General features: G+C 40.6%; 1 protein-coding gene across 6 annotated transcripts in view; it reads left to right on the forward strand.

Annotated features, from left to right (window-relative positions):
• thsd7ba (thrombospondin, type I, domain containing 7Ba) overlaps window positions 1–14,679 on the forward strand; it is a 277,286-nt gene that overhangs the window by 173,537 nt on the left and 89,070 nt on the right. For all 6 annotated transcript variants that reach the window (XM_058392433.1, XM_058392434.1, XM_058392435.1 and 3 more), the window contains 2 exons: window positions 653–785; window positions 2,879–2,982. In XM_058392433.1, coding sequence (XP_058248416.1) covers window positions 653–785; window positions 2,879–2,982 — 237 coding nt within the window. The remainder of the gene's footprint in view (window positions 1–652; window positions 786–2,878; window positions 2,983–14,679) is intronic.

Here is a 14,679-nt window from a genome sequence, read left to right on the forward strand (position 1 = left end):
CAATAACTTAACATGTTCGTTTTTGATGAAGCATTAAAGGGTTCTTTAAGGAATCAGTGGATAATTAATGGCTCTAAGAGATCGATGGAGCCAGAAGAGAAGCCTCTCTGTTATAGGGCTCTGCTAAAGCTTCTGCTAGAGGAACACAGACCTTGCTGTGCGTTCTTCAGCATCCTTTCCACTCCATCTTAAAGCTGGTTTTAAGTAGAACCCTTTTAGAAAGCTATCCAAAGATCTCATGAGGAACCTGAATTTCTTCTTCTAGTATTATAGCTGGGGGCAGCACGGTGGTGCAGTGGTCAGCACTGTTGCCTCACAGCAAGAAGGTCCTGGGTTTGAATCCCAGGTTTGAACAGGCTGGGGTCTTTCTGTGTGGAGTTTGCATGTTCTCCCTGTGCCTGCATGGGTTTACTCCGGGTACTCCGGTTTCCTCCCTGTCATTAGGTTGATTGGTAATTCTAAATTGCCCATAGGAGTGAGTGTGAGTGTGTGGCCCTGTCCAGGGTGTACCCCTGCCTTTCACCCAATGTGTGCTCCAGCAGATCCCTGTGACCCTAATTAGGAATAAAGTGGGTATAGAAAATGTATTCTAGATGTTTAACACCTGTCTTTTCCTCTCGTCTCTCTATGTTCCTTTATCTTCTCATTCTAGCTAACTCGACCACGCCCACTCAGTCCCGCTACAGGATGGTGGTCCAGCGTGCGGCCGGTGGGGGTCAGGAGTGTCCCGATACCATGTTTGAGGAAAGGGAATGTGAACCACTTCCTGTCTGTCCCACCTACAGGTCAACTTTCAACCCATTACATGCTTCTCCTACCGTTCATTCTGTGGTGGTCTCCTTCAGGTCCTGTGACATATTTTCATTCACTTGTTCCACAAGTCTTGGCCTTGTAGTCGTGACCTTACAGAGGTAGCCTGGAAAAATGTCCCTGCTCATCTCTGGCCATGTTCTTCATCCTGAGTGACCTGTATACTTCTTTTTGGTGCTAAACACATTTAGGGATGAAACTAGTGGTCAGTACATTCACGCGATACAAGCTGGCTTGATTACATCTAAAAAAAACCCCTCTGCACAGAGAGAAACAGCCAGAGTCCAGCTTTATTCCTGCTCCAACACCTCCCACATCACCTCCGCTCACCTCTGAGAGCGCACCTCACCTATCTCACAGCTTTTTATTCAGTGTTAACGATGCAGAAGGTTTGGCCCCAGACTTTTTACACTGTGTTTGTGGCTTTATATAAAAAAGACCCCAGTGTCAAGTAGTGACTTAGCGGATGTTAGCAGACATTAGCATCAGTCCTGCACTCCATACGACTCTTCAGCACACATAACAGCTGCTGGTTATACAAGTACAGAGAGCAGAGTCACCACTAAAACCCTGTAAATCCTGACTGACCACCATCGTTCCCATTGACTAATCACCAAGCACCATCGTTCCCATTGACTAATCACTGACCATCAGTGTTCCTAATGGCTAATCACTGACCACCATTGTTCCTATTGACTAATCACTGACCACCATCGTTCCCATTGATTAATCACTCACCATTATTGTACCCATTGACTAATCATGAAACACTTTTGTTTTTGTTGACTAATCACTGACCACCATTGTTCCATTAACTGATCTCTGACCACCATTGTTCCCATTGTTTAATAACTGATCACAATTGTTCCTATTAACTAATCACAGACCACCATTGTTTATTGTCTAATCTCTAACCACTTTTGTATCTGTTGACTAATCACTGACCATTATTGTTCCCATTGACTATTTACTGACCAGCATTGCTATCAATGACTAATGACTGACCACCATTGTTCCCACTAGCCAATCACTGACCTCGATTGTTCACATAGACTATTCACTAACCTCTATTGTTCCATTAACTAATCACTGACCATCATTGTTTCCACTAGCCAATCACTGACCATCATAGTTCCTATTAACTAATGACTGACTACCTTTGTTGCTAACAACAACCACTGACCACCATTGTTCCCATTGACTGATCACTGACCACCATAATTTCTCTTGACCAACCACTGACCATCATTGTTCCCAGTCGCTAATAACTCATCACCATTGTTACTGAGATCCAATTTTTTTTGTTCATCATCTTGTGGATTTTTGAGGATGTATTCTCTCTTTCTCTTGAAAGCAGCAGCATTAGTGTTGTTGTTGTTGTTGTTGTGCACTTCTAAAGAAAAGTCAGGTGAGGGATGATGTGTGTTTAGGATGGTCAGCACCTCAGGAAATTCATTAGCTTTCCGTGTTTTTTAATTCCACCTTAAATGCCAGGTCAGATTGTTTGCCATCAGTCTTTCAGTCCACAGCATCAATCACTGTCCAGTTTCATTGCAGGCCACTAGGTAGCTTTGAAGAAGCTTTTAAGCTCCGCCCACTTCACAATTATGCCCACGAAAAGCTAGTTTCCTAGTTAGTGTGACTGTATCATATACATCTACATATTTCTATTTAAATCCTCTTAGCCACGCTAGCTAGAGAGAGGAGACGTGTGATCACTTCTGTCTTTAAACTTTTTTTTCCCCTCAGAATCTTTTTCTGCATTTTTGTAATCCAGGAAACAAACGCTAATCACCTTAGCCCTGCGTGGCTTTACCGTTATCCCTCTTCCAGCTTTTTAACTCGGTCACGGATGTAATTACAAACACAGACTGTTTACACCATATGATCTGCGAGCTTTGTGTGAATATTTATGCGTTCACGCATCGTGTCAACAATTCCACTCTCCTCATTTGCATGTTAAATGGAAAAGTATTAGTGATTTTAGCTTTTGGCAACAGTCGCGGTGTTTGGTAAGTGGGTGAAGCAGCAAGGTGAGGACGAGCGTCTGAATGTTTACCTCTCGCAGGTGGAGGACACATAAATGGCAGGCGTGTACGCTGGTGCCGGAGTCAGTCCTGCAGGGAACCCTGGGAGTGAGGGAAGAGTGTGGAAGAGGCCTGGAGAAGAGAGGTAACACACACATTCACACACACACACACACACACACACACACACACATTCACACACACACACACACACACACACATTCACACACACACACACACACACACTTACTTATACAAAGGTCAAAAACTGACTTCTGTGGACAAAAAAAGTAGCCAGGTGAGGGTCAGTTTTCTACCTTGTTCTGACCTCAAACTCCTCAACATGAATGAATGAACACATGCACAGGAAATGCAGATTACAGAAAGGATTACAGAAGTTGAGCACTGGACTGTGCTTTTCTCTGAAACCTTTCAGTAATGAACTTTTTCCAAGCTTTTTTCACTAATTTGTCCATAACTTTCATTTATATGTAACACGATGTAACACTGCATAACATTATGTAACATAACTAAATGTAACAATACACACTCGAAGGAAATGTAACATATCAGAACATATACACCGACCAGGCATAACATTATGACCACCTGCCAACAGTAGCTCGTCTGTTGGATCGGATCACACGGGCCAGCCTTCTCTCCCCACGTGCATCAATGAGCATTGACCACCCATGACCCTGTCTCCGGTTCACCACTGTTCCTTCCTCGTACCACTTTTGATAGATACTGACCACTGCAGACCAGGAACATCCCACAAAAGCTGCAGTGTTGGAGATGCTCTGATCCAGTGGTCTAGCCATCACAATTTGGCCCTTCGTCAAACTCGCTCAAATCCTTACACTTGTCCATTTTTCCTGCTCCACACGTAGTAAATAAAATCTGACGTGTTCATGAAGCTGTTTTGTTTTTTCTGGACTCTTCCTCAGAGTTTTTCCTCTCCAGCATTTCCACTCTCTCCAGATGTGCGATGTTTCTGTTCCCCATGTGACCGTAACGGAGCAGGAATCACTTCAGGAAATGTTAGAACCACTTTTGCCTAATAGGGTTGACATTTTCCTCGACCTTCCCCAAGTCAGTACAGCGGAGTGTCGGGGGTCAGATATCGAGTGGCTTCGTTAAAATTAATGAGGTGATTCATTAGAAATTATAAGAAAAAAAAAAAACATGTCATCTTACAGGAGAAATATGTGAAGGTCCACAATCTGCAGACTTTATTATAAAACGTATTATATTTCAAATGAGAGACACCCGAGACTCCGGAGCACAGGCTGGCTGTTAAACTATTTAATAACCAACATAATGATGTCCAGCTTCATCTCTCCATCATTTTATTGTTAATAATATTACTTATACTATATGAATGTGAGGACGTTAATGTACCATTATTATCAGTAATTAAAATTCCCACAGAGGGAAAGTGCATTAAAGTGGCTCATGAACTGAGTTAATGAATCGGATAGATATTTAAATGTTTTATATGTCTGTGGCATTTATTTATTTATTTATTTATTTATTTATTTATTTATTTATTTATTTATTTATTTATTTATGTTCTTCATAATTCTTAACTAATTCACTTCACTGAGTCTTATCTCAAACAATCCACAGGTTTCATATTATTATTATTATTATTATTATTATTATAATTATTATTATTATTATTATTATTATTATTATTATTATTATTATATTTTTTAATATTGATTCTTTTGTATCACTTTATTATTTGTGAATTTATTTTTGTGACAGTAAATAATAATAATAATAATAATAATAATAATAATAATAATAATAATAATAATAATAATAAAAACTGCAAGCAGCGATTTAGGGGTCCAAGCACCCACGAAACACACTCCATGTTAGCTGCCTAAGCAATCACAGGAAAGCCGAGCTATAACTTTAGACTTATGGATTGAATAGACTTTTTGTAGTTTCATTCATGATGTGTATGTTTAGAGTGTGGATGTTAGTGGACTGTAGCAGGACAGGTCTAGATGGACAGATGGGCAGCAGGGTGGTCTTGATGCTGCAGCTGTGACCCGTAGTGCTGTCTGCTGTCGCTTTGATGTTTCTACAGGTGTCAAGATGATGTGAGGCATATCTGGTGTAGATTAGACAAAATGTGTGTCCATTCAGGGCGTGGTCCTGAGGAGACTTATCGAGATTCATGAAGATATGATCATAGATGCATTCTTGAGAATTTTTATTTTTATTTATTTATTGCATTTGCCAGCACGTTGCAGCAGAACGGTTTTTAATATCCTTATAAGGTTTATCTAGACAGCTGTCAGGATGATGTGAGTCGAATCTGGTGAAGACTAAGCAGAATTTGGAGGAGGAGTTACACATACAGCAGTTAAATAGAAGTATCTCCAGCGTGTTATTGTAACCTTTAACCAGTAGGTGGCGCTGGCAGGAGATTTGTTTCATAGCCTCAGGTCATGACCCTGAAATTACCCTCTGAGATTCGTGTCAGTGAGCAAAATTCACTGAGCTGCAGCCTCACTTCCTGTTTGGTGGCTGAACTCTAGCTCATGGACTGTGAAGCTGGTGAATTGGTGTTTTGTGGAGGAGGAAAGTGTGTTTGTTGGTTTGTTTGTTTGTTTGTTTGTTAGTAAAAGCCTGTAATTGGGTTTGTCTAACAGGGCTGAATTTCAGCTCTTTATAGATATTAGTGAATGGTGTCAGGCTCAGGTGTGGAGTATAACATGACCCACTGAAGAGCTGTCATGTTTGTGATGTTGAGTTAAGAAGTGTATTATTATTATTACATATGATGACAGTTATAAGGTGTTATGACAAACGTGTCTAGCATTTTAATTTCAAGTAATGATTTGCGTTTGTTTATTTGTTTGTTCATTTATTCTCTCATAATGAACGTTTTTTCTATCAGTCTCTAGTTCATACTAATGACAGTCTTCTTTTTCTTCTTCTTTGGGCTTTTCCCTTCAGGGGTCTCCACAGTGAATCATCTCTCTCCACCTATCCCTATCTTCTGCATCCTCAACACTTACACCCACTAGCTTCATCTCCTCATTTATTACATCCATATCTCTCCTCCTTGGCCTTCCTCTTTTCCTCCTGCCTGGCAGCTCCATGTCCAACATTCTCCTACCAATATACTCACTCTCCCTCCTCTGGACATGTCCAAACCATCTTAATCTGTCCTCCCTAACTTTGTCCCCCAAACGTCCAACATGAGCTGTCCCTCTGATGTACTCGTTCCTAATCCTGTCCAACCGTGTCCCTCCCAAAGAGAACCTCAACATCTTCAGCTCTGCTACCTCCAGCTCTGACTCCTGTCTCTTCCTCAGTGACACTGCCTCTAAACCATACAGCATGACCGGTCTCACCACTGTCTTGTATCACCTTCCCCTATCTATCTGTCTGTCTGTCTGTCTGTCTGTCCGTCCGTCCGTCCGTCCGTCCGTCCGTCCGTCCGTCCGTCCATCTATCTATCTATCTATCTATCTATCTATCTATCTATCTATCTATCTATCTATCTATCTATCTATCTATCTATCCATCCAGCCATCCAATCATCCATTCATCCCTCTTTCTATCTATAGTTGATGTAAACTCTTCTAAATAATAATCATCATTATTGTAACCCGGATAGAGACACTAATAAAGTTTTGTTTGAATATGTTCCAGAAGAACCTCTTTAAGTTTGTTGGGTGCTTTTTAACCAATAAGTTTGTTCAGTAAATGATAATTGGTTCACTTAGCGTATGTTTACGGCCTTACAGAGGAAAGAGTCATCGTTAATTGGTTAGAGAAAGAGTGGGCGGAGTTTTCATCCAACTAAGAGCCAGAGTCGTGATGGAGAAGTTGGGAGCTTGTTGCTTTTCACAGTGTTCAGTGTGAGAACGTTTAGCTTCTCACTCAGAAAACTTATTTGTTTTCTTTATTTTCTTTGCATTTTGTTTTCAGTTATTTTACTCTGGATCAGAGTTTCATTATTTTCCCTCTGAGTGTGTTTTGTTTATGTGAGTTTAGCTTAAAGAATATTTGACTCCAGACACTGAGCACATTTGTCTCGTTAGTGGAAGAATGACTGGTTTGAAGGATCGTGTAGTATTCGGGATGAGTGATGGTTTGGAATATCTCAGGAACATTGGAGAAGATGTTTACAGCTGTGTGAAGTGAAGGACTGTTGAGGCCTCTGCAGCACCCTGGGGTTTTGTGTGACGTGTGTGTGTGTGTGTGTATTCTGAAGTGTGTGTAAGTGTACAGTACTTTTTTTACAGTTTGTTCATATTTCCAATATCAGTAGATATTTTATGTGAGTTTAATGGTTGTAGTAGTTCAGTGACTGAGGCATTGGGCTACTGATCAGAAGGTCATCAGTTCAAATCCCAGGTCCACCAAGCTGCCACCACTGGGACCCTGAGCAAGACCCTTAACCCTCAACTGCTCAGTTGTGCAAGTTGTTAAATACTACATTTATTTAAGTATGCATTTGTTATATTGTGTTCTAACTTGGTATTTTTTGTAAATAAATTTTGTTGTTAATTGTTATTCAGTGATCTTGAGTTGATTATACTTTAGCGGATTGTAATATTTAGTTATTTTAAAAGAATTATTAAGTTTAGAGATTATCAGTAGGTGCGTTTACATGGACACTTGTAATCCGATGGTAACAGGACTAGAAGCACAATCAGATTAAAAAAGTGTCATGTAAACACATCAATTGGATGGAATTTGCCACATCAGATTAAAATTTCAATCGGATGGTAAGGGGTGGTTTAAACCATTTTTAGTCCGATCGAGAGGACATGGAAACACTTAATCGGATGGAAATGTTCCTGGAAAGTTCTGCGCATGTGCAATGACGTTTGACGTACGGACGTTGATACGAATGATGTATGACGTAATGATGTTTTCGTGGGCTGTGCGCATGTCAAAAGATCTAATCCGATTCTAATCATGTGTCATGTGAACACGCATAACAATCTGATTACTTTATACCGTGTTCATGTAAATGCTGCGATCAGATTCATCAATCTGATTGAATTCAGTCCGATCTGATTAAAAAGTGTCCATGTAAATGCACCTAGTGACCTTGTGCTCTGCTCTATACAGTGAGTGTAAAATGGGGGGTGTATCATCATCATCTTCATCATCATCTTCTTCTTCATCATCATCTTGCTCATTTCTTCACTCAGCTCTCTCTCATTCACACAGTTTCTAGAAGGTTGTATGTTTATGTTTATTTCAGCCCAGCAGTCAGGATAGATTTGTGTGAAAACTTATCTGGAATGGATTTGATCGATTCTTACCTTAAAGGAGAAGTTCACTTCCAGAATCAGTTCTTCTTCTCCACACTAGTAAACACTGGGTCTGTAGCTCTGCCTACGTAACATGTGACCTTTCGACATGATTATGTAGTACAGCGAGCTAGCGCTAGACGAGCTTTTGTGGTTAAAAAGTATACAGTTTTTATTTTTCTAAGAAAATGAGCGATGGTGTGTCTAGATAAGAGCCTTCTTCCTGGGCTGGGATGGAGGTTTAGAGCTCTCTGAAGCTGCATTTAAGCTACATTCTGGAAGTTCAAACTCTGGGGCACCATTGAAGTCCACTATATGGAGAAAAATCCTGAGATGTTTTCCTCAAAAAACATCATTTCTTTACGACTGAAGAAAGAAAGACATGAACATCTTGGATTATCTGTAGAGTTTTGTTCTGGAAGTGAACTTCTCCTTTAATCCTCCACAATGTTCCCGATGAGCTGAAGTCTAATCACAGTGAGGATCATCACATCAGCTTGGCTTCTCCAGACCTAACATCTCCTCACTTTCCACCAAGCTGGTAGAGCTTAATGTGGCTTTTAAAATTACAAAACAATTTTCTCTACATCTATTAAATATTTCACTGAGGCTCTCAATCATTAATCACTTCCTGTGGCCATGTTTAAAATCTTATAGCTGTAAAGACCTTCATCCTTGAACAGAGATTAGACTCAACTCTAACACTAATTTTTGTTAATAATTACAAACTGATTTTTGGAAAAAATTATGATAAAATGTTGCACTGAGAATTGATTTTTTTCCTCAGTGTAAAATAATTATAAGTTCTTTAGACATTATATAAAATATCATCAAACCAGATTTTCTCCCCATCAGTCTGATGAATTAATACATAGATACTGTATGTATATATACACCAATCAGGCATAACATTATGACCACCTGCCTAATATTGTGTTGGTCCCCATTTGGCTACCAAAACAGCCCTGACCCGTCCAGGCATGGACTCCACTAGATCCCTGAAGGTGATCTCCACCAAGATGTTGCAGCAGATCCTCCATGGGCCCCCATCACAACGTACAGGATTCAAAAGATGTTTAAAGACTTATAGGATACTTTTGATAGATACTGACCACTGCAGACCAGGAACACCCCACAAGAGCTGCAGTTTTGGAGATGCTCTGATCCAGTGGTCTAGCCATCACAATTTGGTCCTTTTGGTCAAACTCACTCAAATCCTTATGCTTGTCTATTTTTCCTGCTTCTAACATCAACTTTGAGGACAAAATGTTCACCTGCTGCCTAATATATCCCACCCACTAACAGGTGCCATGATGAGGAGATTCTGAGGTCTTATTCTCAGTCTTATTCACTTCACTGGTCAGTGTTATGGCTGATTGGCATTTAGAAAAGGAAAGAAGCTGAAGGATAGAACTGAGTTTAGATTAATGCTGGGAAAATACCACAATTTAATATTGTCATGATCCATTATGGAGTTTACTTATCTGAGAAACTGGTGATGTTTTTTTTATTTATTTATTTACTTACTTACTTACTTACTTACTTACTTACTTACTTACTTATCCTCTGGTAAAAAGCACTGATTTTGGAGGGTCAAAGAAACATTCTGACCAGATTTAGGCTGAATGCTGCCAATGCTCTAGCGCCATCATCAGGCCAATTATGGTCCTAATTTGGATTTAGGTTTATGATTATAACCTTTGAACTGTGTGTATAAACAAGGATCTCTGAAGTCTGAGCTGAGACGAGTTCGACTTCTAATTATGTAAATTTCTTTTTATAATTAAATCTATGGCCATCTTGGGTCCCGAAAATGCTACTTGCATCTATAATAATAATAAATTCCTAATGATTTAGTGCAATAAAAATAGCAAAATAAATAAATAAATGAATAAAATAATAATAATATGTATTATTATTATTATTATTATTATTATTAATATATTTATAAGAATAATGATGTTTTAGTTGACTTAAAAAACTATCAAATAATAGAAACTCTCCAAACCTTGCACTGTTTATTAAATTATTAATTATTCTAAATTCTTAATTTAGCACAATAAAATTAGCAAAAAAATATTAAATAGAAGAAGAAGAAGAAGAAGAAGAAGGAAAGATTATTATTATTATTATTATTATTATTATTATTATTATTATTATTATTATTATTATTATTATTATTATTATTATTATATTTTTTTGCTAATTTTATTGTGCTACATCATTAGGGATTTAGAATAATTAATAATTTAATAAATTTATATAATTAAAGGTTTGAAGAGTTTCTATTATTTGTTCTTTTTTTCCAAAAGATAAATAAAACATTATTATTTGTTACCAAAAGTGTTCAAGCAGATTGTTGAAGAATTTTGGTGAAATCGAGCTCAACAGCGCCACCAACAGTCAGTTAGTAAAAACACATCAAACATTTACAAAGAAGCTGCGGCTTATTTCTTCTTCAACCCAACTGTAGCCAATCAGAGACAATCTGGTCAGAGAGACATGCCCACTAGATATTTTTCATCCTGCCTCAGTGACACATACCTCAGAAAGTCTCGTCTTTAGTCACAGTCAACAAAGTCAGTCTCAAGTCCAGGTTTGAGAAACATGCTAACATGCTAACAAATCAGTATCCTGGCTAGCTGGATATAAAAGCGTACCATGGTGTTTTCAGTAGCTATGCTAGCGTAGTGTTGTATAGCGAACCACAGAAAGTGTCATCAGTGAACAAAGGCACATTGCAGTGTGAGTATCTGCTTTATAGTGGAAAAAAAGAACGCCTGCAGCAAAGTCAGGATGTCTAACATGATAGCTTAGCGCTAGCTCGCTGCAGTACATCTGGCTGTTGTAAAGCCCTCGTAGCGAGTCATTTGATAGAAATTTGATTCTCCAATTACAGCCTTTTACGAGACTCTCCCATAAAGCAGGCAGTCGGATGAAAAGGCGGTGCATGGAGTCGCTCATGCCCCCGAGTCTGCGCCGCTAACGAGAGCGGAACGGAAAAGTTTGACGAGCTTTTCGGAAGAGGGGCGAGAAAAGTTCCTCGGCATGTCCTTTTCAGCAGTCAGCAAACACTGTCACCTTTGTAAGCGCCTGCATTATTAAAGCTGATGCCTGTGACAAGTCGGGATAAGAATAAAATCTTAATGACTCGGATTGTGGGGGGAGAGAAGTGGAAGTGCTACACAGATGGAGGAGAGACAGAGAGAGAGAGAGAGAGAGAGAGAGAGAAGAACAGAAATAATTGTGCTAAAAATGGACGTTTGTGTCATACAGGAGGAGAGATGTGAAGAGCGAAACCGCGGAAAGAGACACAACGACTTTTTTTTACATGTCACAAATTCCTTCTTTTTAAAGTGCTGGAACATCGTCAGCTCTATAAATGTCCTCTATTATCTCTCATCATGGTGGACCACAGCAGGCTGAGTGATGGGGTGATTATTTACCCGTTACAGCATGCCACAAAGATTTTTATTTCTCTTAAAGGTTGAATACAGAACAGATGTTTCCTGATCTTCTGCTGAGGAACTGACCACACTCAGGTTATAGCAGCAGCTCTACACACTCAGGTTATAGCAGCAGCTCTACACACTCAGGTTATAACAGCTCTACACACTCAGGTTATAGCAGCAGCTCTACACACTCAGGTTATAGCAGCAGCTCTGCACACTCAAGTTATAACAGCTCTACACACTCAGGTTATAGCAGCAGCTCTGCACACTCAGGTTATAACAGCTCTACACACTCAGGTTATAACAGCTCTACACACTCAGGTTATAACAGCTCTACACACTCAGGTTATAGCAGCAGCTCTGCACACTCAGGTTATAACAGCTCTACACACTCAGGTTATAACAGCTCTACACACTCAGGTTATAACAGCTCTACACACTCAGGTTATAACAGCTCTACACACTCAGGTTATAGCAGCAGCTCGGCACACTCAGGTTATAACAGCTCTACACACTCAGGTTATAGCAGCAGCTCTGCACACTCAGGTTATAACAGCTCTACACACTCAGGTTATAACAGCTCTACACACTCAGGTTATAACAGCTCTACACACTCAGGTTATAACAGCTCTACACACTCAGGTTATAGCAGCAGCTCTGCACACTCAGGTTATAACAGCTCTACACACTCAGGTTATAGCAGCAGCTCTGCACACTCAGGTTATAACAGCTCTACACACTCAGGTTATAGCAGCAGCTCTGCACACTCAGGTTATAACAGCTCTACACACTCAGGTTATAACAGCTCTACACAATCAGGTTATAACAGCTCTACACACTCAGGTTGTAACAGCTCTACACACTCAGGTTATAGCAGCAGCTCTGCACACTCAGGTTATAACAGCTCTACACACTCAGGTTATAGCAGCAGCTCTGCACACTCAGGTTATAGCAGCTCTGCATACTCAGGTTATAGCAGCAGCTCTGCACACTCAGGTTATAACAGCTCTGCATACTCAGGTTATAGCAGCAGCTCTGCACACTCAGGTTATAACAGCTCTGCATACTCAGGTTATAGCAGCAGCTCTACACACTCAGGTTATAGCAGCAGCTCTACACACTCAGGTTATAACAGCTCTACACACTCAGGTTATAGCAGCAGCTCTGCACACTCAGGTTATAACAGCTCTGCATACTCAGGTTATAGCAGCAGCTCTGCACACTCAGGTTATAACAGCTCTACACACTCAGGTTATAACAGCTCTACACACTCAGGTTATAACAGCAGCTCTGCACACTCAGGTTATAACAGCTCTACACACTCAGGTTATAGCAGCAGCTCTACACACTCAGGTTATAACAGCAGCTCTGCACACTCAGGTTATAACAGCTCTACACACTCAGGTTATAACAGCAGCTCTACACACTCAGGTTATAACAGCTCTACACACTCAGGTTATAACAGCAGCTCTACACACTCAGGTTATAACAGCTCTACACACTCAGATTATACCAGCAGCTCTACGCACTCAGGTTATAGCAGCAGCTCTACACACTCAGGTTATAGCAGCAGCTCTACACACTCAGGTTATAACAGCTCTACACACTCAGGTTATAGCAGCAGCTCTGCACACTCAGGTTATAACAGCAGCTCTACACACTCAGGTTATAACAGCTCTACACACTCAGGTTATAGCAGCAGCTCTGCACACTCAGGTTATAACAGCAGCTCTACACACTCAGGTTATAACAGCTCTACACACTCAGGTTATAACAGCTCTACAAATTCAGGTTAAAACAGCTCTACACACTCAGGTTATAACAGCTCTACACACTCAGGTTATAACAGCTCTACACACTCAGGTTATAGCAGCAGCTCTGCACAGTCAGGTTATAACAGCTCTATACACTCAGGTTATAGCAGCAGCTCTGCACACTCAGGTTATAACAGCTCTACACACTCAGGTTATAACAGCTCTACACACTCAGGTTATAGCAGCAGCTCTGCATACTCAGGTTATAGCAGCAGCTCTGCACACTCAGGTTATAACAGCTCTACACACTCAGGTTATAACAGCTCTACACACTCAGGTTATAGCAGCAGCTCTGCACACTCAGGTTATAACAGCTCTACACACTCAGGTTATAGCAGCAGCTCTACACACTCAGGTTATAGCAGCAGCTCTACACACTCAGGTTATAACAGCTCTACACACTCAGGTTATAGCAGCAGCTCTGCACACTCAGGTTATAGCAGCTCTGCACACTCAGGTTATAACAGCTCTACACACTCAGGTTATAACAGCTCTACACACTCAGGTTATAACAGCTCTACACACTCAGGTTATAGCAGCAGCTCTACACACTCAGGTTATAACAGCTCTACACACTCAGGTTATAGCAGCAGCTCTGCACACTCAGGTTATAACAGCTCTACACACTCAGGTTATAGCAGCTCTATGCACTCAGGTTATAGCAGCAGCTCTGCACACTCAGGTTATAACAGCTCTACACACTCAGGTTATAACAGCTCTACACACTCAGGTTATAGCAGCTCTACACACTCAGGTTATAGCAGCAGCTCTGCACACTCAGGTTATAACAGCTCTACACACTCAGGTTATAGCAGCAGCTCTGCACAGTCGGGTTATAACAGCTCTACACACTCAGGTTATAGCAGCAGCTCTACACACTCAGGTTATAACAGCTCTACACACTCAGGTTATAGCAGCAGCTCTACACACTCAGGTTATAGCAGCAGCTCTGCACACTCAGGTTATAGCAGCAGCTCTGCACACTCAGGTTATAACAGCTCTACACACTCAGGTTATAACAGCAGCTCTACACACTCAGGTTATAACAGCTCTACACACTCAGGTTATAGCAGCAGCTCTACACACTCAGGTTATAGCAGCAGCTCTGCACACTCAGGTTATAGCAGCAGCTCTACACACTCAGGTTATAACAGCTCTACACACTCAGGTTATAACAGCTCTACACACTCAGGTTATAGCAGCAGCTCTGCACACTCAGGTTATAACAGCTCTACACACTCAGGTTATTACAGCAGCACTACACACTCAGGTTATAACAGCT

Source organism: Hemibagrus wyckioides, linkage group LG06 (genome assembly GCF_019097595.1).
Source record: "Hemibagrus wyckioides isolate EC202008001 linkage group LG06, SWU_Hwy_1.0, whole genome shotgun sequence".
Taxonomy (NCBI): Eukaryota; Metazoa; Chordata; class Actinopteri; order Siluriformes; family Bagridae; genus Hemibagrus; species Hemibagrus wyckioides.